At 37.2% G+C, this 25,007-nt stretch overlaps 1 protein-coding gene across 12 annotated transcripts in view; it reads left to right on the top strand.

Moving 5' to 3' along the window:
• The window catches only part of PLEKHA5 (pleckstrin homology domain containing, family A member 5), a 213,310-nt gene that overhangs the window by 178,128 nt on the left and 10,175 nt on the right, over positions 1 to 25,007 (top strand). For 6 of the 12 annotated variants that reach the window (XM_012732834.1, XM_012732832.1, XM_012732830.1 and 3 more), the window contains 8 exons: positions 3,446 to 3,508; positions 4,658 to 4,738; positions 4,870 to 5,019; positions 11,902 to 12,003; positions 14,406 to 14,517; positions 15,562 to 15,608; positions 17,221 to 17,338; positions 23,392 to 23,510. In XM_012732834.1, the coding sequence (XP_012588288.1) occupies positions 3,446 to 3,508; positions 4,658 to 4,738; positions 4,870 to 5,019; positions 11,902 to 12,003; positions 14,406 to 14,517; positions 15,562 to 15,608; positions 17,221 to 17,338; positions 23,392 to 23,510 (792 nt within the window). Of the gene's footprint in view, positions 1 to 2,896; positions 2,933 to 3,445; positions 3,509 to 4,657; positions 4,739 to 4,869; positions 5,020 to 11,901; positions 12,004 to 14,405; positions 14,518 to 15,561; positions 15,609 to 16,322; positions 16,512 to 17,220; positions 17,339 to 23,391; positions 23,511 to 25,007 lie in introns of all 12 variants that reach the window. The other 6 variants (XM_012732837.1, XM_012732827.1, XM_012732829.1 and 3 more) reach the window with 3 other exon arrangements.

Here is a 25,007-nt window from a genome sequence, read left to right as displayed (position 1 = left end):
CACAAGCTCAGAGGCATTTTGTTGTAGTAGTTCGTGTTCCTCATTTTGCAGCTCTCCTGTAATATCAGGTTGTCTGAAAAATTATGAAAAACATAGGGAAAAAAACACATCAGGAGTTTTTTGACAACCCAATAACAACAGCCTGGGCTTTCTCTTTGCTCAAGTTTGTTTGTTTTTTTTTTTTCTTTTTTTAATTGATCAGTGATCAGGGTGATGATGCTGAAGTCATCAGTGACTATCAGACACATTTCTTCAGCTCTGTAAATTTACATGAGTTCAAATGTGATCTTATATTTCCCCCATGGTTTCCCATATATTATCCAGAGAAAGTCTTTATGAAAGCTAATATTGTGTACCGTTCTGGCTATGTGTTTATAATATTGCATTACAATATTATGTTGCTAGGTTCCTGAAATGTGGTTAAAAATATAGCGCAAAATAATGTCGTATGACCTCTTATCCCGAATCATAGTCATTTTGACTTGTTCTCAGGAGGATCCTTGTGATTGTATTTTCTTTGAAGAAAAAGGACCCCTGAGAAACTACCTGGACAGTAATTTCATTAAAATTAATTTTTAAAAAAATGTACAACTGAACCAAAGCAAATGCAAAATAAATAGCAGAGCATTAAATTGAAAAATTCCTCTGCAGTAATTAAAACTTTCACAATTGCATTTTTGTTTTTACAACATAATGTCAGTGAAATTAATTACCTGATAAATAATTGCTTTAAAACACAAGTCTGACATTAGCAATTATTTACAGCTTATAAGAAATCGTTAGCCCTATAGAATATGTCTAATTTTTCATATATCTTCCTGGAAATCCTTTTCATATTTGTTCTACGTGTTCGATACTTTGAAATATGTGTATCATTCACATATTTAAAAGAGATATTGAAGAAAGTTGGATTTTAATTGACATAAGTATTTTTAATGCCAACTCAGCTTTTTAAAATATCATGAAATACCTAATACCTTATTAAATAAAATAGAGTCTATGTCCTCATTATCAGTAAATTTGGTTTTACAACTTCTCAGGTTAAGTTGAACAAGGCTCAGGTTTATAAAATGACCCCATATTCTATGATCCCTTCTCCTTTGCTTTCCTAGTGTATTCAAAAGTATTCAAACCCAGAACTTTTTGGTGGTGTTTTGTTTTGCTAAGGGTAAATTTTTTTAATTATTATCAGTATTACCATTAAATATTTTTTGCAAAGCTTGAGCTAGTCAAAAACTCTTGAAATTAGTAGAATTTGCATATTAATAACTAAAGAGCAAACTTTTTTTAATAATATACATCCATTTTTTCTTAAGAAAAATCTCAGTAATTTTTTCATCCGTAATGGAAAATAAGCCATCCTTTAAAGTTAATTTTTTTAAGGAATAATCTTGACTTCTTAGTTGTTTTTTCTTTTTTTTTTTTTTCCGGACAGATAGGAATGTATATAGGAATGGATTGATTTAAGATTTGTTAGTTGGAATTTAATGGGTAACCTGATTAAAAGTTTAAATTTTCAAGAGACAAGAAATATAGGTGCAACAAACAACAAATCTTTCATATTTATACGACCATAGGTATATCATTCTAAAATGATACCTAGGTAGTACATGTTTTTCTTTTTTATAATATGACAACTGGCAATGAAAATGAATATGCAATAGGAATCCCTAAATTAAAAATCATCTGCAGTGTCTTAAATATTCAGATTACCATTTCAACTTTTAAAATTCTAGTCTTTTTTGTGTGCCCTGGCATCTAGGATACAATTTGTATTTTAGTCTAGATGTAGTATTATCCACTCTTGATATTCAAATCATACATTTAGTAAAGCTGTATTGCATTTAACTTTAAATATTAATAAATAGTAGTGTCTTAGATTTACATCCCTATATTTCTTATAAATGAGAAATTTTCAATTTGGGCATTGTCTCAAATTTTTGATCATAGATCAAAGTATTGAAAACTTACTTTTTTCAGACAGGAACATAAATTCTTTTGGGTCTAGGTGCTTTAATTTGGAATGACAATTGACCCTTCTCGGTATATATTCACTGATACTTATTTAAAAGTATCCTGACTCGTCATCAAATTCATTTTTCATGTAATAATCATTTCTATGCAATTTTTATGGTTAGTGATCACAGAATAAACCCTTAAAGAGTTACAGGTTCATTTGCATGAGGTACGTGAAAATAATGTCTTGAATTGAGCCACGTAAATCCAGGATTTACTGTTGTATGTTTGGAATGCTTACCTTTTTAACCTGATCCCCACATTCCTAGAGCCCCCCCAAACTTATCAGCTATTAATTTATGATTCCTTGTAAAGATGTAGCAATTAAGTGATTATTTGCAGAGAGCATTTAGAGTTACTACTTAAACATTTGTATGCATTTGTGTATTTACAAGTGAAATTTAATTTTCCAGTATAGTTAGGACACAGTACTCTCAGCCCCACCTTGAGCAAGTGTGTTCCATTAAGTATATGTGCATGCAGTGAGCCCCAATTAAATTTTTCTTGCTATGTTTTTATTATTGCCTTGCAGTCAGTATAAAGTCAAAAGACAGGAGCGAAAGAGAAATACTGCCTGCAGAGGCTCCGATGTGACCAGTGGTGCAACTGACTGGGATGGCTGTCTGTATCTTGGTCAGCTCAATTATAGAGTGTGAGAATTTGATCAAAAGATAATTGTAAAGGAGCTGAGGAAAGGATATTTAAATAAGTGAATGATAATTCCTTACAATGTGTAAAAAAAAAAGTGTTCTCCATGAACACCTCAACCTTCCAAGACTTAGCTATACCTTGTTTATAACATCAACTTTCAGTTTTAGGAAGTTTTGAATGATTTTCCTCTTTTCAATTAAATCCATCCTTTTCCTTCATTGTCTTTTAGTTCTTAAGACAGAAGAACCAGATAAGTCTCTATTGTGTATGTGTGTTTATATATCCTCTATCTGTATATATTATGTTATAGGGTTTGTTGATCAAGCTGGACTAAGACGTGTTGGCGTTTGTCCACATACACAGCTGTATGGTCGTCTGCCTTGCTCGCTGTAGGGCTGTTTTGACTGTTGAAATATGCCTGACTTGAATATTTTATTCAATCCTGTTGCAATGATTGTATTTGTCAATTTTTCATTAAGATACTGTGTGTCTTACAAATGGACAATATAAGGAACTGTATAATTTTGTTTGACCAGCTTAATATTTTCTTTTACAAGCTTAACATCCTTCTTAATGTATTTGCACATTGCATCACTGTTCAGCATTGCCCTATTTTTGTAAGAATCTGTGTTTGAATTAAACTTCTAAAAGTATAAGGACCATTAAAATTCCATCTTTGTTATTATATAAATCTGAACTATTAACTATAGGCTGTGTAAATTTATCTTTCAGTATTAGATTTATTTTTTAACTTGCGATATGACATTTTTCTTTATAGCTATCCCAAGATGACTGCAGAGGCACATTGTACAAATACAGACCCGAGGAAGTAGATATCGATGTAAGTATTCATGTGATGTGCACTGTGTGTTCTGTTGTGTTCTCTGCCAAAAAATTTGAGATGCACGTAACAGAAAATTTCCTCTTCGTGCCCTTCCAACCAAAATTACATCAAATAAATTAGCATGTCCTCCTTTTTGCACTCAGGTTCAATTAAATCATCCACTCCCCGATCTGTGCTTTCTGGCCCTCCCCCCAGAGTTATTCAATTTCAGAATCACTTAAATGAAGATGGTTTCCAATGAAGATTAGAGAAGATTAAAGACAAAGATAATTGTCTCCATCATCTCACATATTAGCCTCCAGAAATTCTGCCACTCCTTCCTTTTTAAATTAAATCTAGTTGTTCTTAATTCTTATTTTAGATTACTACCTTGTGTGCTTTCTTCCTTATTTAGATCTCATTCTTCCCTCCCTCCCCCTGATGTTACTCCCCTGAGTTGTATCTTCTCCTTTCAGTATACTCCATCTGTTGTACTTTGTCTTTTGTTGTCTAGCAAAGAAAGGGCATTTACTTTAATAGCCAAATGGCAAAGAAAATGAAATCCAATTTTTTTCCTTCCCATCATTAGACCATAAATGTTGGGCCTTATTTAGAATGTGTCTAAGGGTTTTTATTTTCAGACATGTGAAAACTACTTTATTATGGTATTGAAGTGTTATGAGGCCACCCGCCTCATAATTTAAAAATTAGCATCATACCAAGAATTTTAAACATTATAAATATTGAAAGTGATTTTCTCCATTTCTTGTTACTCTTTTCTAAAATTATAAAAGCATAATTTAAAAATATATAAAAAATAGTTGTGTTGGCTTATTAATAAGCATTGCATATATCTCTTAACTTGTCCAGTAGACGATCAGGAAGAAATCTTAATCACCTTGATGATTTGTTAGAATCATTTGAGAATGCTTGATTACTAAGACTGTTTTGAACTACACGGATTAAACAGTCTGATTGAAATGTGTTTTCACATTTATATGCGTGGTTTTTAAGCATTCTGTCTTTATAAGCTTTATTAATAGAAATAAAGGTTGACCTAAATAGATGTTTCATGGTTGTTGTAAGTGTATTTTCTTATGATACCTGCCTCTAATTATAGGAAAAATTAAAAATGACTAACAAAAGACATGTCCTCTTATCACCCAGGCCAAGCTGAGCCGGTTATGTGAACAAGATAAAGTGGTCCATGCTCTGGAGGAGAAACTTCAGCAACTCCACAAGGAGAAAGTAGGATAATTATGTTTGTTATCTACAACTGACTTGACTGTATATGATTATTATCAAGACACTGATAACTAAAGCTAAAAAAAGAATTTGATGATGCAGAACATTAAGTGTAATTCTTTCTATTATAATAGTACACGCTTGAGCAAGCTTTGCTGTCAGCCAGCCAGGAAATAGAAATGAATGCAGATAACCCAGCAGCCATTCAGACGGTGGTGTTACAGAGGGACGATCTGCAGAACGGGCTGCTTAGCACATGTCGAGAACTCTCTCGAGCCACTGCTGTGAGTAAATCCCCTTCTAGTAAGGGTCCCTGAACTGTGAGGTGGTTTTTTCCTTTTCTTTTGTTTAAATGATGTCAAGGGAGGCATGACAATTGGGGGGGGGGGTGGTCACCAAATTTTTTCAACCAAGTTTTTCAATAAAAAACACCTATGAAAGGCACATGCAAAGCCATGACCATTACCATTTTGTAGCAGTGGTGTCCTCTATGTTTAAAAGATACTTTGAGTGAGAAATATAGTTAAGAGGACCTTTTAACCCATCGTCATGTCACTGTATAAAGAATTAGGGTTATCAGCTCTAAATGAGTTACTTAGAGTGTCTCATGAGTTTAAACACTCCTTCCGAGTCAATGATACAGTCCCATCTCAGCACCCTAAGAGCACATATGCAAGCAGTCCTCGGAGGAATCAGTCCCAGCAAATGCCACATGTTCCAGGAACTACTAGTACCTCCTTGTCCAGACGTTCCACGGCTGTTCTGGAACAACTAACTTTTAAGAGGTCTCTGTACAGCGTCACTTATTTGTGAGAGGTCTTTCCCAGCTGTCAAGATACCAGAATTTCAACATGCCTTTAATTCCAAACACTAAATTAACATTCCCATTACGAACTATTTTTAAAAGAATACAGCATGGTTTTAAATCAATGAAAACTTCTTTCCTGTGACTCTGAAATACCTTAAATTTCTATTCCCATTTTAAAAATGCATTTGCTTCCATGATCTTGTTTGAATCTCTTTAATTATACTGTGATGCTTACAGATTGTTTAAAGCTTAATATGCTTTTTCATTGTGAGCTCCTCAAAACAAGATCCATGTCTTAACTCATCTCTGCAGCTTTCAGGATCTTACATCATAGGATGCACATTAAAATGTGATAATTGAATGACTTTCCTGTGTTAGAGAGATAGTAAATGACCTGGAAATAAATGCTATGACTTTAGGTCCTCGAACCATGCTCCTGAAAACTTAGATCAATGTGGATCTTTATAAAATACTCATAGAGAAAAGTGTATCAACCTGAAAAGTCATCTGGCTAAACCAGATGGGTAGAATTTGCATAAAGAGAAATGGGAAGGAAGTGAAGGATGGCTCCTGAGGACAGAACACGTCCAAACACGCTGCAAGCAAGAAAGTGAAGAAGACGTGGTTGGAAAAGCAGGAAATGGAACTGACTTATACACTGGCATAGAAAGTACCCCTTAGAGGACAGGGGATGTGATTCAGGAGGGAAAACAGGATTGAACTAGTGAAAGCTCACCACCCCTGTACCACCTGAGTCAATAAAAATTGAGTTGAAACTATTTCATGATTTCATGTCTGTCTTAGGAAAGTCCAGACATGTTCAATTGAACTGTGACTTCTTCCCTTAGCAAACTGGCTTAACAACTTAAATTTTATCAGTTTGCTGAGAATTTGCTCCATTCAGTGGTTTAACTCCCATCCCACATGAAGTTTATTAAAAATATTTTAACAGAAATTAGTGATGTCTGACTGCCCCATTGCCTGGCTGCTGTCTCCTTGCCTTCAGCATTATTCGGTGCTCATCAATATGCTCTTCTCAGGGTGTGTCTTACTAGATAGAATAGAACTGTGTGCCTGTGACTTTATGTAAACTTGTTTTTGTCCTTGCAGGTATTGGTATGTGTGTACAGTCACACTGGGCATATGTTTGGCACTCTGTAGATTTTGGTTTGAACTACACTTATGCCAGTAGAGTTCCAAGGAATCCTTCTGTTTTTTTCACAGTTAATTTGTAACATTGGTTCAAATCTGTGTCCTGAAGTACAGAAGGTGAACGTAGGAGGTAGAGATATTCCATGAACACCTGCTTTTTACCTGGCTGGCCACCAAGATGCATATAACCAGAATGAATGTGAGACAGCCTTGTAAAGTGGTGTTTCCTGGATGCGTTATATTTGGTCCTTGATACACCTTTCCTCTGTTAGCCTCATTTCACACACGTACACACATACATTCATGCTTTCAGCTCCTGGTCCCTTATGTTCGACCATTGCCTCTGCTTCTTGTTATCCAAACGTGATCAGTGAGAAGAATCATTGTGACCCATCAGTTAGACCAGTTTGGGTTCTCTCCAAATAGAAAACTGAGCCCGAACTGAGGGCTGAGTTCAGATCTTCTATTTGGGAGACAGTCCTAGGAAGCAGAAGTGGGAGAATGTGGAGACAGAGAGAGAGGTAGGGAGAAAAGCTTGTAAGAGTCTCACTATGGAGTTGATGTCCAACGTGGGCCACTAGGGCTTGATCCCAGTGGGGAACTTGTTGGAAATGAGCAGAATACTTTGGATACTTACAACTTCCTTGGGAGGTGGAAGGGGGAAGAGGTGGGGTACTGAAGAGTCTGGCCCATCGTCAAGTTTTGTCCTGGGGTCCTTAATTCTCCCACTCTGCCCGGCCACCTTGGCTAGCTTGCTCCAAAGCACTGGCACGGTGGGGTAGCGCTCCAGGACCCACTGCAGCCCCTCTCTACATGTGGGCAGTCTCTGTCAATGTACAAGAAATATTCTCGGGCTTCATCGGTTTAGTGGGTACTTAATTTACTTTTCCCAGTAACTCAGGAGCCAGATCAAGCAGTTATCAGTCATGCATCGTGGAGGAGGCTCAAAGAATTTGTGACTCACCCCACCCCCATTATGGGAGCCAGATATACTTGTAGTTCTGCTTTTCTTTTCTTTTTTAATTTATTTTTACATCATTCTTCATTTTGTGCCTTTTTCCATCTCGGTTGTAATCCCCGTGGACTTCCACTACCACTTCACCTGTGTGCCATCACCATAGTCCTGTGCATATTTCCCACCCCATTTTTTATCCCATTCCCCACTCCACCCCTGTGAAATGTCTCTGGTATATAGTTTTATTTTTTTTTCCCCGGTGGTCCCTTACTCCCCTGGTACTAGTGAAACCATCCCATGATCCCTTCCAGCTTCACCCATGTTGCTGCAAAAAGCATGGGTTTTTCTTTTATATATATATATACATATATATATATATATACATTAATTTCCTTGTTTCCAGCCATTAGTTTTGCATCTCTATTGTTTTTTCTTTCATGTATGCATACAGAACTGGGGTAGTACGGGGTAGTGAGAGGATTCACCAGAGACAGAGTGGGGAGCAGAGTAGAGAGCTACGAATGAAGTACACAGCTGAGGGGAGCAGTAGGTGAATCAGGAGAGGTCTACCACAACATGTGGATCACCTCCAGGGCCAGGGATCGAACTTGCACTGAAGCAGCTGCGGCTCACTTGCAGTGCTATGTCCTAACCCACTGCACCACCAGGGAGGGCTGAGTTTTTATCTTTTTTAATTGCTTAGTAATATTCCATTGTGTATATGTACCACATCTTTTTAATCTAGTCATCTATTTTTGGACATTTGGGTTGATTCCAGGTCTTCCCTGTTGTAAATAGAGTAGCAATAAAATGGGGTGCAGTTGTTCTTTTGAATCAGTGTTTTTGTGTCCTTTGGGTAAATACCTAGGAGTGGGATTGCTGAGTCATATGGAAGCTCCATTTTTAGCAGTCTGAGAAATCTCCAAACAGCTTTTCATAGTGGTTGTACTAGCTTGCATTCCCCCCAGCAGTGTAGGAGAGTTCCTTTCTCACCAACATTTGTTGCAAGTTGTTTTCACGTATCTCACTTGATCCTTAAAAAAATCTTGTGCGGTAAATACAATTATTGTATTCATTTTATTTTCCTTTTCTTTATCTCCACTGCACAGAAACTGAAGCTCATGGAGATTAAACAGTTGGCCAGGGTCTCAGAAGTAATAAGAAACAGAGCTAACATCTAAATTGAGGGCATTTAAGATTTTAAACTTTTGTACTTTCTACTCCCCTGTCTCAGAGTTTGAATAACTTTCTAGAACTTAGAATCAAATCTAGGTTGCCTTACTCAAAAATTAAATTGGAATTTTAGGCACCAGAAAGCAAGGCTAATGGCACTGTCACCCTGAGCCATGCTAATAGGTGATGTGGCATTTATCCACTGCACAGTATCACCAATGTGAAGTAGCAATAATAATAGTGGGTGTTTCTAGGGCAGTTATTGGGTGCAGGGTTCCATTGTAAGTGTCTACATGGCCCTAATCTACACAGTAACCCTTGACCGCAGTACTAGTGTTACTATGTTAAAAATGGGAAGTTGACCCACAGAGATTCCCTGGGGTCATGAGAGTGAATAAGCCATGTATCAAGGCTGCCACCAAGTTGACTTACATTCTAAACTAGATGCTGATAGGTGGGCCCTATGTCAGCAGGGATTTTAGACAGCTGTGGCCATCCTAGATGTTAGAGACTTCAAGAGTCAGGACACCAGGATGGGTGAGCTACCTTGCGAAGACATGGGTACATTAAGTGTCTTCATATGTTCATTCTCATTGAAATGAAAAACCAGAGACTTCTGGTTACAGCAAAGTGTAACACCTTCCAGTAGGTCAGTCGACTTGCATGAATTGTCATGGAATGCATTTAAACGATGTTTTTTTAATGCCTGGTTATTTTGCAAGAACAATAAAGCATCTCCCCCCACCTCCAAAAGCACCACCCATGAGCAGTGTACCTCCCACAAGCTGCCAGAGTGCCTGGCAGCGCTTCAGAGCATTCTTCCCACAATACCATGTGTGCACCTTGGCCAGTCACAATCCCTAACTGTGAGTTTAGAGGAAATGTAAGTGCAGGAAGCTGAGCAAAGGAATTCACAGTCATTAGAATAGGACAATTCTGCAGCATAGGTGACTTGTTCTCTTCCACAAACAAGGAACAGGGAATAGAAAGAGGGGTGGCAAAGTTGCTAAAACTTAAAATATTTACTGAGAAATGTGGCTATATAAATAAATGGCATGAATAGGATTTTTCCTCTTCTATTCATTCTGTTTCTTTTCTAAGTCGTGCATAGTAAAGTATTTATAAGTGACATGATGCCTGATGTTTACTTGAAAATAATCCGACAGGGTGTGGTGGGCACAGTAGGTGAAGTATCCTGGCTATAAAATAAGTAAGTGTTGGAGCTTTGACCTCAGCATGGCCACTGCAGCGAACCGCAACCTGCTGGAGGTCGGGCAGTGACGGGTGGTAACAGGTGGTAACCAGCCTTGTGGCAATTCTACTTGAGTGCAGATGTGGATGGTGTGGATTGACGTGGTTCTGTGTTAATTATTCTTCACTAAAAATTAAAAATAAATCTGTGGGGACAGAGATGGGAGCTAGAGTTGACACCAGGCTGACTGTGCCCTGCGAACCATTGCATTCAAGTGTTAGTGGACAGGACTTTCACGTATGTTTGACAATTTCTATTGCCGACACAAGTGTAACAGTTTCAATACCTGATATAAGCTAGTTGCAGGATTATGCAAAACTAGAGCGCTTTATTTTTTTTTAAGATTTATTTATGCATACAAGAATTGGGGTACAGGCCAGTGATGTGAGGGGTGGGGTGAGAAGACTCACCAGAGACAGAGTGGGTAGTAGAATAGGCAGATGGACTGAAATACACAGCTGAGGGGAGCAGCGGGTAGGTCCGGAGAGGTCTGCTGCACCATGTGGGTCAGCTCCCTGGCCTGGAATTGAACTCGTGCTGCAGCGGCTGCGTATCACTTCATAGTGCTGCACCCCATCCCGTTGTGCCACCAGGGAGGGTCCAAAACAAGATCCCTTTAAAAAGAGACTTTTAACTTTTAGAACTTGAGGTGAATTTCTGAGTCATTGTGCTTTAGAAAAAAAAATTGGGGTTGGTTCAGGTGACCCCCGCCACACTGCACCGTCTTTCCTTATCCCACGATGCTCCATGTCGTTAAATTGACATTTCCCAGGGATGGTTCATTCGAAGCTGGTCAAGGAGAAATCCCTGTTTGTGGGAGATGGGAGAAGCTCAGCTGGGAGTCACTAATTCATTTCACAACAGTCACTTGCGTTACATGTGCTGAGTGTTGTTGACAAATAGGCATCAAATGCCATCCTGATGATAGTTTATCAGTGTGTTGACTTCCTGCCGCTCTCCTTAATGTCAGAAGAGTAACTACAACATGTAGAAGAGAACCTCCACCCCATGGAGTAACATCCCAGGAACAGCATGACATGATGATGTATCTCTGAGCAGAATCATTCTGTATTCACTTGATGGTGATAAATGGTTACGGAGCAAGTGTGAAAAACCTCTCTGGGATTGGAGGACTTTGGGTGGCTTTTTTTCCAGAGGAGAAAATTGTAGATGGGTGATTTGTATATTGAGTCTCCGTGAGCAGAGATTCACTGACTTGCTTAGTTAACTGAATTAGGTTTATCACATTACTATAAATTTCTTCTAAGCAAAGTCACCTCAGCCTTCTGGTGTTATTGTAGCATCCAGTATGCTAAAATACAGCCTATTTATACTGTTTTTATTCCCATAGACACTTTAATCAGGACAGCTAAGAAAATAAAGAGCAAAGAAACATGAGTTAGAAATTTTTATTTTGCCACTTTCTAAATATTTGTAAAGGTCATGATGAAAGCGATAAAACCATAAATGGGGGGCTTGCCCTGGTGGTGCAACAGGTTAAAGTGCAGCACTTTGAGGCTGGCCACAGCCACTGCAGCACAAGTTCGATCCCCAATCAGGGAGGTGACCCACATGGCACAGCAGAACTCTCCTATCTCACCCACTGCTCCCCTCAGCAGTGTACTGCGTCAGTCTGCTTGCTCTGCTCCCCTCTGTCTTTAGTAAATCTTCTCCCTTGTCCCTGCACCTCTGGCCTGTACCCCAGTTCTAATAAATAAATCTTTTAAAAAATTTACAAATCTCAAAAAATTCAAATACTTAGTTTAAAAATAAATAAATAAACGCACATTTTTCTCATTAAAGTAATTAAAGCCTTTTGGTTTTAGGAACTGGAACGCGCATGGCGAGAATACGATAAGTTAGAATATGACGTAACTGTCACCAGGAGCCAGATGCAGGAGCAGCTCGATCGCCTGGGTGAAGTTCAGGTACAAAAGTATATCATGTTTTTTACATTGTTTTTACTGATACTGTACAAACCACCTTGTTAGGTGAATGGCTTTTAGATTTTTGATTGCCTTACCAATGGATTTGAATACCCCCAGTGGCAGGAATCCTGCCATCTCACAGAGTAACTGCCCTCGGGACAGTCCCGCCCCCTGCAGTTGTAAACAGTGTATCCTGGCTGTTCACAAGGTCCAGCTCTCATTACTAACAAGGTCTCCATTGACCAGTACATAGTGTGAGCCATGGATGCCTCTGTGCTGTAGACCTGCCACGTGGTACTGAGCTGTCAAATTATATGGGTTTGTCAAGTCACAGGTACACCGTCGTCTTTATAAAATGCTGCACGAAATGCCTCTCTTACTGAGTCAGATTTTAGCCTGTGATCTTAATGGATGCATCATTAAGATAAGGGAAAGGCAGCATCATATGGCATGAAGAATCCAGTTCCGAAAACAGGCAGGTCTAGATTCAAATTCCAGAGATTCTCTTATCTGTGAAATGGAAACAGTGTTCTCTATGGTAAGGTATTTATTTAAGGGAAGAGATAATATATGCTTGAGAAAATAATGAAAGTCACCTCAGCTTGTGACCCTGTGTAAATTTGACCATCTGCTTGGAAACCCAGTAGACGCAACACAAATCCTGACAAAAATAAAAAGGTTAGTAAGTTTGACACCTAGATCATCAGCCAGTTCTAGCCGGTCACCATGTGTGGCTGTTGAACACTTGAAATGTTGGCTGATATGTTGTAGTCCACATTTATTTTTTAAATTTAAGTTATCTTAATTTAGCCACAACATGTGGTTGTGACTGATGTTAGATGTTTAAGTTATATCTAAGCTAGAACCAAGAGATCAGAAAATTTTTTCTGTTCAAGACCAGGTATTAAATATTTTAGGTGTGGTAGCTATATTCTATGCACTTGGTGTATTAAGTTTTTTTTTAATAGCCCCTTAAAATGTAAATATATGCTTAACTCATAAACCATACATAAAGAGACATCAGGCCAGAACTGTTTGCCACGCCTCATTTAATCTGACAAAAAAAAATTCATTGTAAAGTTTACTTGCTACCTTATAGGATATAAAATAAAGTCGTGCGAATATTTTTAAGGTCAAATAAAGATCACAAGTAATGAAGACATTTTTGGGGGGGAAAAAAAAGGACTAGAAGGCACACTTTAAGAAGAGGTAGCATTTACCTTAGCAGCGACATAATCACTACTCTCCATAGCACAGTTCCCACTACTATAAGGTGAAACAGCGAGAGTATCTGCCCTGTTGGTTATTGTAATGGCCAAATGTGTCAGTATGTTTGACGCAATTAAAAAAACATCAGGCTATTAAATACACAAACAGTAAAAGCAAGGTAGACGTACTTAAAAGATGACATTCTGGGGGGAAATACCTTTAATCTCTAAAATTCAACAAGAGTTGCCAACTGGATCTGTTACTTTTTCTTTTTGACTCAGAAAAGCAGGAACTTAGAAAAATGGATAGAGAATTTGAGTTTTGCTGGGTTATGAAGATCCCACACCTTTCTGAGGCCCATGAATGCACCACCCTTGCGTTAATGGACTTTAAAAACACCTTTGAACTCCTCGGAGAACTTTTTAGCTTACTGATGAAATATTGATTATAATCTAATGCCTACAACTGTCCAAAAATGAGATTCAGTGAAGAAAAATCTTTTTTCCTAGATGATGTGACAGCTTTATACTTCATTCCCTATATTTTTAATAAAATTATAGTCCTAACAATACTACTTACTGTTACCCTCAGTATTTATTAAGAGTCATAGAATTCTACTCGAATCTTAAAAAAAAATCAATATGTTTTTTCCCAGTTAGAATTTTTAGCCTGCAGGTATGCAGTGGGCTAATGGAAGTAACAAAATGGGTATAACTGAGAATAGAATTAAAATGATAATGATAAATCTAGAAAAACTGAAAATCCTTGCTAATTTTTTTCCCTTTTTTAGCATGTCTTTTTCGAGACCTGAGGAGGCTAGTGTACTTTACATTTCTTTTTACCCCATCTAAATTTTTTTTTTGCATTTAGTTTTTATTTTGTTGTTTTCTTTTTACTTTTACTTTTAATGCTTTCCAATTAGCATTCCTTCCCAAAACCTTAAAAGGTTCAAGAAAAAGCTTAGTGAAGTGGTGTGAAATATAGTACAGTTAAGCCTGAAAAACCAAATTTCTTCTTTTTTCTGCTTTACCATTTTTCTTTCCTGCTGAAATTGCAAAATTAGGAGTCACATAGATCATCTTCTATATCCTCAAAATTTGATACACTACATCATTTTGAATATGTAAAATTAGCACAGTTTATTATAATGTCTTTTTTTTTCCTATATATGGTCTGTCCATTGTTATGGCTAGACTGAATCAGCAGGTATTCAGCGTGCACAGATTCAGAAAGAACTTTGGAGAATTCAAGATGTCATGGAGGGACTGAGCAAACACAAACAACAGAGAGGTACTACAGAAATAGGTAAACCAGCTTGGGACTTTCTTCCAGGATGATTGCCCATAGTGTTATATCTCAATGGAGTAACACGGCAATCCAGACTTCTTTTATTATTGTAACAGGCTTTTTGATTTTTTTTAATGCATACAAGAATTGATCCAGAAGTGGTCCAGAGGGGCGGGGGGCTGGAAGCCCCCACCAGAGACAGAGTGGGGAAGCAGAACAGGTGGATCCCCCAAAACACACTTCCAAGGGAAACAATGAGTGAGATGTGGCTGGGCCGTGTGAGTCAGGTATCAAGCTTGTGCTTGCAGTGGCTGTGGATAGCTTGATAGCACTGAGGCTAACCCAGTGCCACTAGGGAGGCCCTGTTATCACACATTTCAACACCAAAAAAACAATCCTTTTTTTAGCACTGAATCAACACACATACACGTTCTAAGGTAAAAAAGTTCTTCCAACTTTACCCACACAAAAATAGGTCATTGTTTTGAATGCATAATTATAAATACACACAGAACCACTCATGATCTATTTTTCTGTAGTTTATTTCTTCCCAACAACGTAGTGCAGTAATAGCTGGATAAATATGTATGTCGGGATGAACTGTAATTTATTTTTCTGGTTCTGTGCTGATGAACATCTAGCTTGTTGCCAGTGTGTTTCATTTGGATTTTGTTTGGCAGTGAGAAGCCATGCTGTAAGAGACACTGTTTCACATCTAACTAAATACACATGCCAGGACTCACTGGACCTGGAGAGTAAGAAGTCAACATACATTTTCCACTTGGACTGACACAGCCATATTAATTTATATATTAAATTGTAATTGTACCAATAATATTTGAGGAGATCCATGTTTACACACTCTTGTTTAAACTAGACACTTTCTGGAAAATAAAGTAGATACTTTAAGTTATATTATTTAATGAAATTGGTTTCAGTTTCTGAAAATGTTGCCAAAAACAAGGGATTAGAAATTTCAGGCTTCACTTAAAATAAATAATATTAAATTATTCCTTTTTGTCTGTAGAATTAGATATTTATGTTTTATAATTTTTTAATTAGGTATGACAGGATCAAAGCCTTTCTCAACAGTTAAGTACAAAAATGAGGTAAGTTTGAATTGTTTTTCTAACTAAATTACTCAGAATGTTTAAACATGCATTAAAATTGTCTCCTGAAAAAATGTTTTTCAAATATATTTAAGAATGGCTATTTGAATTTTGAAATTTCACTGGTTCAGTAAGATGGTACTTCTAACATGTGATTTTCTTTTTCTTTCCTTAATACAAAATAACTGAATCACTACTATCCATCTGCGTTCAAAATTTAATGTCATACTTTTTCTAACCTCAGTAATTTGAATATTTGTGATTATTTCTTGTACTTCATAAAATCTGTAGGTGGATTTATAGATAAGCTGACTGTATCATGCATACTATAAAGAACTTATAGCAACAAAGAGATACTGTCAACCTAATTGAAGGCATATATAGTCTTGAATTTCGTACGACTCAATCTAAGGTTTTTGATTAAATTTTTTCTCTTTAAAACGAAAAACTAATTTCATGCAGTAATTTCTTGATGCTGCGCTTCAGTGTAAAACTAACCCACATATTACGGAAAATTATATACAACCATGTTTAAAGGCTGATTATCGACCATCAAAACATTCTTCATCTTGCTTTTCAATATGACACCTTTGGCTTGGCAGTGTCCCTTTAATAACTTACAGTGAATTTAAGTTAAGTTACCATTGCAAAGAATTTAGATACACTTAATTCAATATGCTTGTCTAAATAAGGTGACTATTCTACAATCTTTAGGAAGAGGAAGTAGTCCCACCTCGTCCTCCACTTCCTCGGTCCTATGACTTTACAGAGCAGCCTCCCATAATCCCCCCTCTGCCCAGTGATAGCAGCTCCTTGCTCTGTTATAGCAGGGGCCCAGTCCATCTGCCTGAAGACAAGAAGATTCATCAAGTTCAAGGATATCCAAGAAATGGATCTCACTGTGTAAGTGGCTGAAGTAGCCACAGGATAATCATCATGTACACCCTCTTGTTTTTGAGAATTATTTTTCACTCAAGCTTTTTTTATTATAACACCAGTTTTGACCCGTGCTTTTTTTGTTCGTTTGTTTATAGATGACATCATCATTTGTGTTTCTCCTGTTTTGGTTTTTCCATTCTCATTTTTTTTTAATATTTTCACAATTTTAATATTTTATGATTTTGTAATTTTCATAAATATTGTCTCATATATAGTGTTTACTTTGCATGTATTTAAGGGGCAGTGTTTAAAAGATCCCATTTCAGAACATTAGAAGCAAGATTTTATATTTAGGTCAGAAAAAAAAGAAAAAGAAAAGGATGGTTACAGGAATGACAAAAAGGGTGGAATGTGGGTGTAAACATTCTACTGGAAGCTGCAGTTAAGAGGTTTTCAGTTAAGCAAGTAAGTGTGAAATCTCGTAAGGATGGAGCTGAGAATAAAAAATGGAGGAATGAGAATGAGAAGGAATATTTTTAAACTTAAATCCAAAATTTTACTGGTGAAAAATCTTTTTTTTCCTACCTTAGTTATATAATAAATGTAACTGTATTATCCAGTATAGCTCTCTGAGGCTTTTAATTCTTAGTTTCAGCCTTTAGCAGTAAACATTTAAAAGAAACATAGCTTTTTTTCTTTTTTCTTTTTTTGTAATTTTATGTCTTCTTTCAAGGGTCCAGATTATAGACTCTACAAGAGTGAACCAGAGTTAACAACAGTGGCAGAAGTTGATGAATCTAATGGAGAAGAAAAGTCAGAACCTGTTTCAGAAATGGAAACTTCAGTTAAAGGTCAGCATTTGGGCTATGTTTTATATCCTGCATTTTTTTCAGACATTTGAGCTATGAATCTCATTGACATGTTGACCTAGTACATATTAAATTTTGCAGTCTGACACCTTTGGAATCTGATGAGTTTCTTAATTCAGAAGTTTTTATGGATATAATAGGAATATAACATGATAACAAATCACTTATCTCCTGTCACCTCAACTAGTGTTTCCTGAACATTCATCTTGGTTGAGATGAAGTCTTGGAAGCTTCCTATCAGTTCACATTAGGTTTCTCTGAGAAGTAAGTTTATACCTAACTTATTTTTTTTTTATTTGTGCATACAGAACTGGGGTACAGGCCAGAGGCTCAGGGGCGGCGAGAGGCCTCACCAGAGACAGAATGGGGAGCAGAACAGGCAGATCAACGAAGTACACTGCTGAGGGGAGCAGTGGGCGGGCCAGGAGAGGTCTGCCACACCATATGATCACGTCCAGGGCAGGCGGGAATCAAACTCACACGGAAGTGGCTTTAGCTTCTTAGTGCTGCGCTTTAACCCGCTGTGCCACCAGGGAGGGCCCTATACTCAACTTATTTTTAAGGTTTATTTATTTATGCATACAAGAGCTGGTGTGTAGGCCAGAGGTATGGGGAAGTGAGAGGATTCACCAGATAGAGAGTGGAGAGTAGAACAGGCAGATCTACTGAAATATATGCTGAGGGGAACAGTGGTCAAGACACTGCTGCACCATGTGTGTTAGCTCACTGACAAGGGATCTAACTCTGATAGCTTCATAATGCTGAGTCTTAACCCCTTGTGCCACCAGAAGCCCCATAGTAAACTTTCATGAAGCTTTCCATTTCCTGAGATTTTTCTGTTGTTTCTCTGGTATACTCTATTTTAAAATTGTACCTGAGAAATTATTAAGAGCCGAGGCAAATTTTCACACACTTTCCATAAAATAAATAAGTACCATGATCCAATACTGTGAGTATTCTCATTTTCTTTTTAAGCCCTGGCCATTATTCCAAAGGTCAATATTGTAAAGATAAAAGATGGGGAGGGGTCTACTCAGAATTAAAATCTCAGGGAAAGCCAGATACAGTTATGGAAATGAGAACATGTTCTAGATGCTACCTGCTGTCACATTTTGGTTAAATAGGAGAATGTGTAATGTGAACTCTGAGCCACATGGACAGACTGTCCACCATTCCATTTGTGTTTTTCATGAGAGAGACAATGCATTATGTTCTCTTCATACGTGGGAACGCTCCTCAGTAGTGTTTTTAAACTCAGAAATGTATAACATGTTTAAGTCCCCAAAACATGTATAAATCAGAAAAATTAGGTTGCCTGAAAGAAACCCAATACAAGACTCACTTTTCCTGTGAAGTTCTTAGGAGAGAGAGAATTTACCTTGATTGAGATGAATACACAGGCATATACATTTGTCAGAACCACCAGTTGTAAAACTGCATGTCAGCATAATTTTGTCGCAGTAAGACTTAAGAACTATACAAACAAAAATATGGAGATTCTGCCACTTACTGTCCCATAGAGAGTTCTATAACTCCTCAGACAGAAGTGAAGTAAGTGGTCAGCTGTGGAAGGTCCAAGCAGCATAGGACAAAAACTATTTTTTCCATTTTTTAATGTGTATATATTTTTATATCATTGTTCATTTTTGTGGAATGTTTGAGTTCTTCTCTCAGGTGTTGATGCATAAGAGTCTCACCACCGAAGCACCCATACACCAGCACCTTAGACTCCTGTGCCCTTCCCTGCCCGGTTTTGATCTTGTTCCCTCCTCTTCCCCTGATGAATATCTCCAACTTATAGTTTGCCTTTTAGTTTGTCTTTTTCCCCCAAGTGCATGTATAGTTTCTCTATAGAGCAAAAATATTTTTGATAACAACAACATAACAATAGGATGTTTGTCAGCATTAACATCTAAGCTAATTGTATTTTTTCAGGGGATACCAATTGTCTTGGTTCTAGTTTAATCATTTGAATATGCATGTTAGCTGTAAGGTAAAGAATGGATTATATGCTTTCCAAACTAGCCGGAGGACAAACTGAGTAATAATCCAGTAAAAGGCAGAGGGGAGTGGGAAGTAGGAAAAATGCAGAACAAAATAAATCAGTAGAAATCATACAAGCATATATCAGTAACTATAGCAAACATAGTTGGATTAAAGGTTTTACCTGGTTTTTTTAATCTACTTGAAATAGATTAAAATTGGAAATATGATGTTTATAGTGTAGGCAATAGAAGAATGGACCCTACTGACTGAAAACATCAAGTTGTAGAGAATTACATAATATAGCATTCCATACATATGAATAAGTATTTTAAATTAAAAAAAACTGGGGCCACACCTGGTAGCATAGAAGGTTAAAGTCTAACACTATGAAGCTGTCCACAGCCACTGAAGCACGAGTTCAATCCGCAGCCAGGTGGTGACCTGCCCCCTGCTCTCCTCAGCAGTGTACTTCATTAATCTGCTTGTCTGCTCCCCTCTGTGTCTCTGGTGAATCCTCTCTCTCTCTCTCTCACACACACACACACACACAGACACACACACTTATATACACATCCCATACATCTCGCCTGTACCCCAGTTCTGTATGCATAAATAAATAAATCTTTAAAAATAAGAAAAACTGAAGTAGTATATTTTAGGAATTCACATGTACAGAACCATAAAGAAAGCAGAAGGAAGATAAACTTATAATCCAACCAGAGATACAGGCAAGAGCTAGGATTTGTTATTAAAGATAACACTACTTCTTAAAGACTAAATAAATGGTGAGATCATTTTTCTTTCTACTCACATGTATTTTATACTTATTCCTTTTACCTGCTTTATTAATAAAAACAGTAGAGAAGAGTAAATCTTTCCCATCAATCTATCCAATTATGTCGAAGGTGGTAGTGAAAATTTGGGCAGTGCGGAAGTTAATGAAGCATCGGGCATATAGTCGTGCATTGGAGAAACTGAAAGCAAAGATTCACAACTTGCCACCCACAAGCCAGGATCTTTGTTTCCATTCTTGTTGGTGAATACATAATACAGGGCCACAGTATAAAATTCCAGAGTATACAGCACTTGAGCAGACACTCTATAAAGAGGATATTCACACAGCAAATAAGCATATGAAAGGGAGCTCAGTCCTTTCAGTCCAAGGGAAATGCAAATTAAAACCAGGAGGAGATACCCACACACACCAGAAGGGCTGAGGGCTGACGCTACCTTGCTGAATTATCTGTTTTCAGCCCTGTTTAATTTTGCTCAGATTTTCCATCTATGTGGCTGTGTTGTAATTTTAATTTACCTTTTACCATCCCAAATTTTATGCCTTTTCCTTCTCTGGAGCTAATAGCTCCACCCTCACAACAGGATAGAGAGGAGAAAGCGAACTTCCTAATTCTGGTGTTGACTTTTGTGGAAACCCTTCCCAGTTTCCGCCCTGCATCCCAGTTCTAGCTTAGGTTTTGACTACCCACGTGGTGCCACATGATAGAAGTATCCATTCCTCTTCATTTTAGCAAAGTGTTTTTGTTTTTTGTTTTCATGAAAGGACGTGAAATTTCATCCAGATGGCTTTCCTAACAGTGGTTAAGTTGCATTGAATAGATTTTCTGGTGCTACTACATTTTATTTCATTGCAAAGTAGTTCAGATTTTGGTGTTCATATTTCTAAATGATTGATGATCTGTGACTTTTTTGCTGGCTCCTCCAAAAAATAATGTTGGAACTTTGTAGCTTCTCTTAAAAATTCAGTGAACTTATCCAGATTGCCCCTGTTGTCTGCTGCCTGCTGCACCTGAGAGGAATCTGCTCCTTCAGACACGGTGTGGGAAAGGGAATTGTCATTTATCTCGTGTGACATTTGTAATCCCATGGGTGAAGTGTTTGAAATGTATCTAAAATAAAAACTGTGTTCTGTTCTTGATTTTGCAAATCCTAGGCTGTTCTTCACACCCATGATGTGTGTAGAGTCAGACATTCCTTAATAGTGATTAGGTAACTAACTCACCAACTGGGTTTTAAATTATTTGGAAAAAGTAAAGTAGATATCATTCTTTGTACCAAGATGTATCTCTGCTCATAAAAAATTGTATCTCTGAAACATTTTGCGGGGTGGATTGGGGAATGGGATCAAAAACGGGGTGGAGGGAAATGCACTGGACAGGGGTGAATTGGTAGTGGGAAGCCCACAGGGATTACAACTGAGATGGAAAAAGGCACAAAATTATGTGGAAATAGACTATTATTTTTAAAAAAAAGCTGTAGTCATACTGAAGATGGGCTCATGGAGAGCATGAAAACACAACTTGAATGTACATAGTTGTGTGGAGAAACCTATTACTTCTCTGAAGCTATTAAAATGACTTATTAAATTGGACTTAGATTTGAGTATGTCTGAAGAAAAACAATTATAACAAATTTTGTGTAGCCCCCAGAGCAATTAGAATATGAATTTTAAAATATTGTTTAATTTAAAAAATGTGTGTGTGTGTGTGTGTGTGTGTGTGTGTGTGAAATACATTCTCTAACATGGTTTGACATCTTGCTTGAAGTTTGGCTCTTTTAAAATTTGGGGAATTTTTTAAAATTTGTAATCATAAGCTTTCTAAATAAATGCTGTGAAGTACATAGGTCAATTACATTATAAAGATAATGTGATTTATTTTGTACCAAGTATCTTAAAACTAGGGTTCTTAAAAATGGGAAACTAGGCCCTCCCTGTGGTGCAGCAGGTTAAAGCACAGCACTAAGAAGCTAAAGCCACTGCAGCATGAATTCGATCCCGAACCCCCCAGGTGATCCACATGGCGTGGCAGACCTCTCCTGACCCGCCTGCTGCTCCCCTCAGCAGTTTACTTAGTCAGTCATCCTGTTCTGCTCCCCACTGTCTCTGGTGAATCCTCTCATCGCCCCTGCACCTCTGGCCTGTACCCCAGTTCTGTATGCATAAATAAATGTTGTTTTTTTTTTTAATGGGAAACTAACTAGCATAACAGAGACTTCTTACAAAATGACTTGCATATCAGTTAAGCTTTTCACATTCTCAAATATAAAACTATTCACAACATTCACAAATAGTTTTAAAAGTTAATTCAGCTGCACAATGAATCAAAAGGGGTCCTGAAACGATTGTCCTGCCATTTGTTGAGACTGTTTTTTTTCCTAGTTAATGGATATAATTTTAAAGTGAGTCCAAAGAAAGTGGATTTTTTTTTTTACTTCTAAACCAAACCATGGAGATTTTAATAATTTTTTCTTTTACAGGTGTCCCCAGTGGACAATAGTGTGTATACTCTGCTTGCACACGATGACTACAATGTAAATGCATAGGTTTTATGTGTTTGCTTACTATTAACTTTTGTTGCTGTGTTAATGATTTTGTGTGTTTTGTTTCCTAATGAGAAAAGTTTGAGTTAATCTCAGAAACGTGTAAGAGAGGAAGCAACAGCGATTACCAAGCATTAGCTGTTGTCACCTTTTAGCTGGCAGGTTCTTCATTGAGGGAGGTACAGCATGACAAAAGGAGCAAGTCATTTAACCCTTTGGGTCCATCACTTTCCCAATCTGACATGTGCAAAGGTGTTCGGTTAAGATGCTTTCAACCTCTGTCCATGTTGTGACTGCTTTGTTAAAAAGCCGAACTGCAGAGATAGAGCTGAAGACAGTTCCCCTCCCGGCCCTGAACTGCTTAGATTGCAGGGGGGATCACTTCTCCCTTTTCGATTCGAGTTTACCTTGTCTTCACAGAGTAGCTGTAAAGATACAGGACCCCTTCAGTGCTGAGTTTTATGATTCGTTGTTTTCATCTCATCCGTTAACCTGTAGAACTTTCTCTCTAAACCTAGCCTTACATTTGTCTGGTGGTCTCATGAGCTGACTTACTAGGTAGAATAGCATGTGGAGGCCACTCCATTGTCTCTAGCTCTGCAAACAATTAATTTGTCTTCTGATTTCAAAAGCCTCAGAAATTGAGGGTATCAAAAGCAAGTGGTGTTGTATGAAAGAGATTTTGGAGAATTTATGGCTGTTTTAATTTTCAGGTTCCCACTTTCCTGTTGGCGTAGTCCCTCCGAGAACAAAATCACCAACACCTGAGTCCTCTACAATCGCCTCATATGTAACCTTGAGGAAAACTAAGAAAATGATGGATTCAAGAACGGTATTTAACTAAAAATTAGATTCTAGAAGAGTATTTTTATACCTATGTATTACTTTCATTCTTAAGTTTTTTTAAAAAAAAGACTTTTCTAACTTCTCTTAGAAAAATAGCATAATCTTAATAAAATCACTTTCAGAGAATGGTCACTTTAGAGGACACACCTACCAATACCTAATCTTTCCTTGATCAGCCTTGACATGGGTATTGCCCATAGTATGTGGGGTATAATCTCAGATAGCTGCCCTGTGTTACTCTTTGACAACCCCAAGAATGTCCTTCATAAGAGGGATAAGTGTGTTCTCACATCACCCATCTTAATGCTTTTCCAAGCCCTTCCATTTTTGTAGCATCTGTAGCTATGGTAGACTGGAGTATACCAATCCTCTGGTTTCTCTGAAAAATATGAGGATTGCAGTGATAAGCCCTGTATATCCCACTTTCATCTTAGATTCTTTTGCTTCAAACTGTTTCTCATCCAGTCTAATTTTGATTTTCAGGTGATTTAATGCGCTTTTCACAAATCTAAAAGTGTGGACTGTAGAAGAACTTTTACTTTTCACCTTTAGAAATTCTTAGTGGTGTGAAATAAGTTTGAGCCACTGAGAAAACTGAAAGGCATAACAGATGATAAGTCTTGTGCTTATTCTTGAAAGACATTAAAGTACAGATACAAGTACAAAGTATAGGCCCAAAACTGACAGATCTCAATAAAGAAACATAATATTTTTAATTAGTACAAAATTATGAAGCACTATTAACATTGCCATGGCATACAAATAACAAATAGCAATACACTTAATATCAGTCTTGATTCTACAACACTATTGTTTATTCATAGACCATATATTACAGATTGCAAGGATGTTTTCTTTGGAAATTGTAACGCTAAAATAAATGGACTAAAAAAAGTGCATTGTTGAGGCCAAGAAGAATAATATTAGTGGATTTATTCTATACTACAACCACCTTAAATACTAAAACACTTCTACATAGCAAAGTACTGGAGGAAGAAGTATCAGACTGTATAACATTAAGACAGAAAAGATCTTTATTGCTATCAGTGTCAGAAGAAAAGTACTTGCACTGGAAGTATATGTGGATCAGACAGAGAATAGATTATAAAGAATGGCTGTAAATCAATTATTTTTAAGTTATTTTAGTGGAAAATTGGTAAATGCAGCTATAGCACAAATAATGAGGTACTCTTTTCTAATTATATTGGAGAAAAGATTTAAAAATTAATTTCTAGCATTAAATAACTTAAGTTTTTACAGTATGGTCTTTTGGAAAAGGAAATTGTAGCTTGACGTTTTTGCATAAACATAAAAAAGGCCTTGGGAAAGACACGTTTGTCTTTACTGAAAATAAAAGGAAAGGATATTAGAGTAGCCAACTTCCTAATCAGTATCTAGAATTTACTTAGTGAGATATATTTTAATAAAAGCAAGCATCTTTTATTTTACAAATAAGATCATTTCTGGCCCTCCCTGGTGGTGC

Source organism: Condylura cristata, unplaced genomic scaffold (genome assembly GCF_000260355.1).
Source record: "Condylura cristata isolate star-nosed mole 26May11 unplaced genomic scaffold, ConCri1.0 scaffold00036, whole genome shotgun sequence".
NCBI classification, from domain to species: Eukaryota; Metazoa; Chordata; class Mammalia; order Eulipotyphla; family Talpidae; genus Condylura; species Condylura cristata.
The sequence above is the reverse complement of the archived record's forward strand: the minus strand, read 5'-3'. Positions and strand labels throughout refer to the sequence as shown.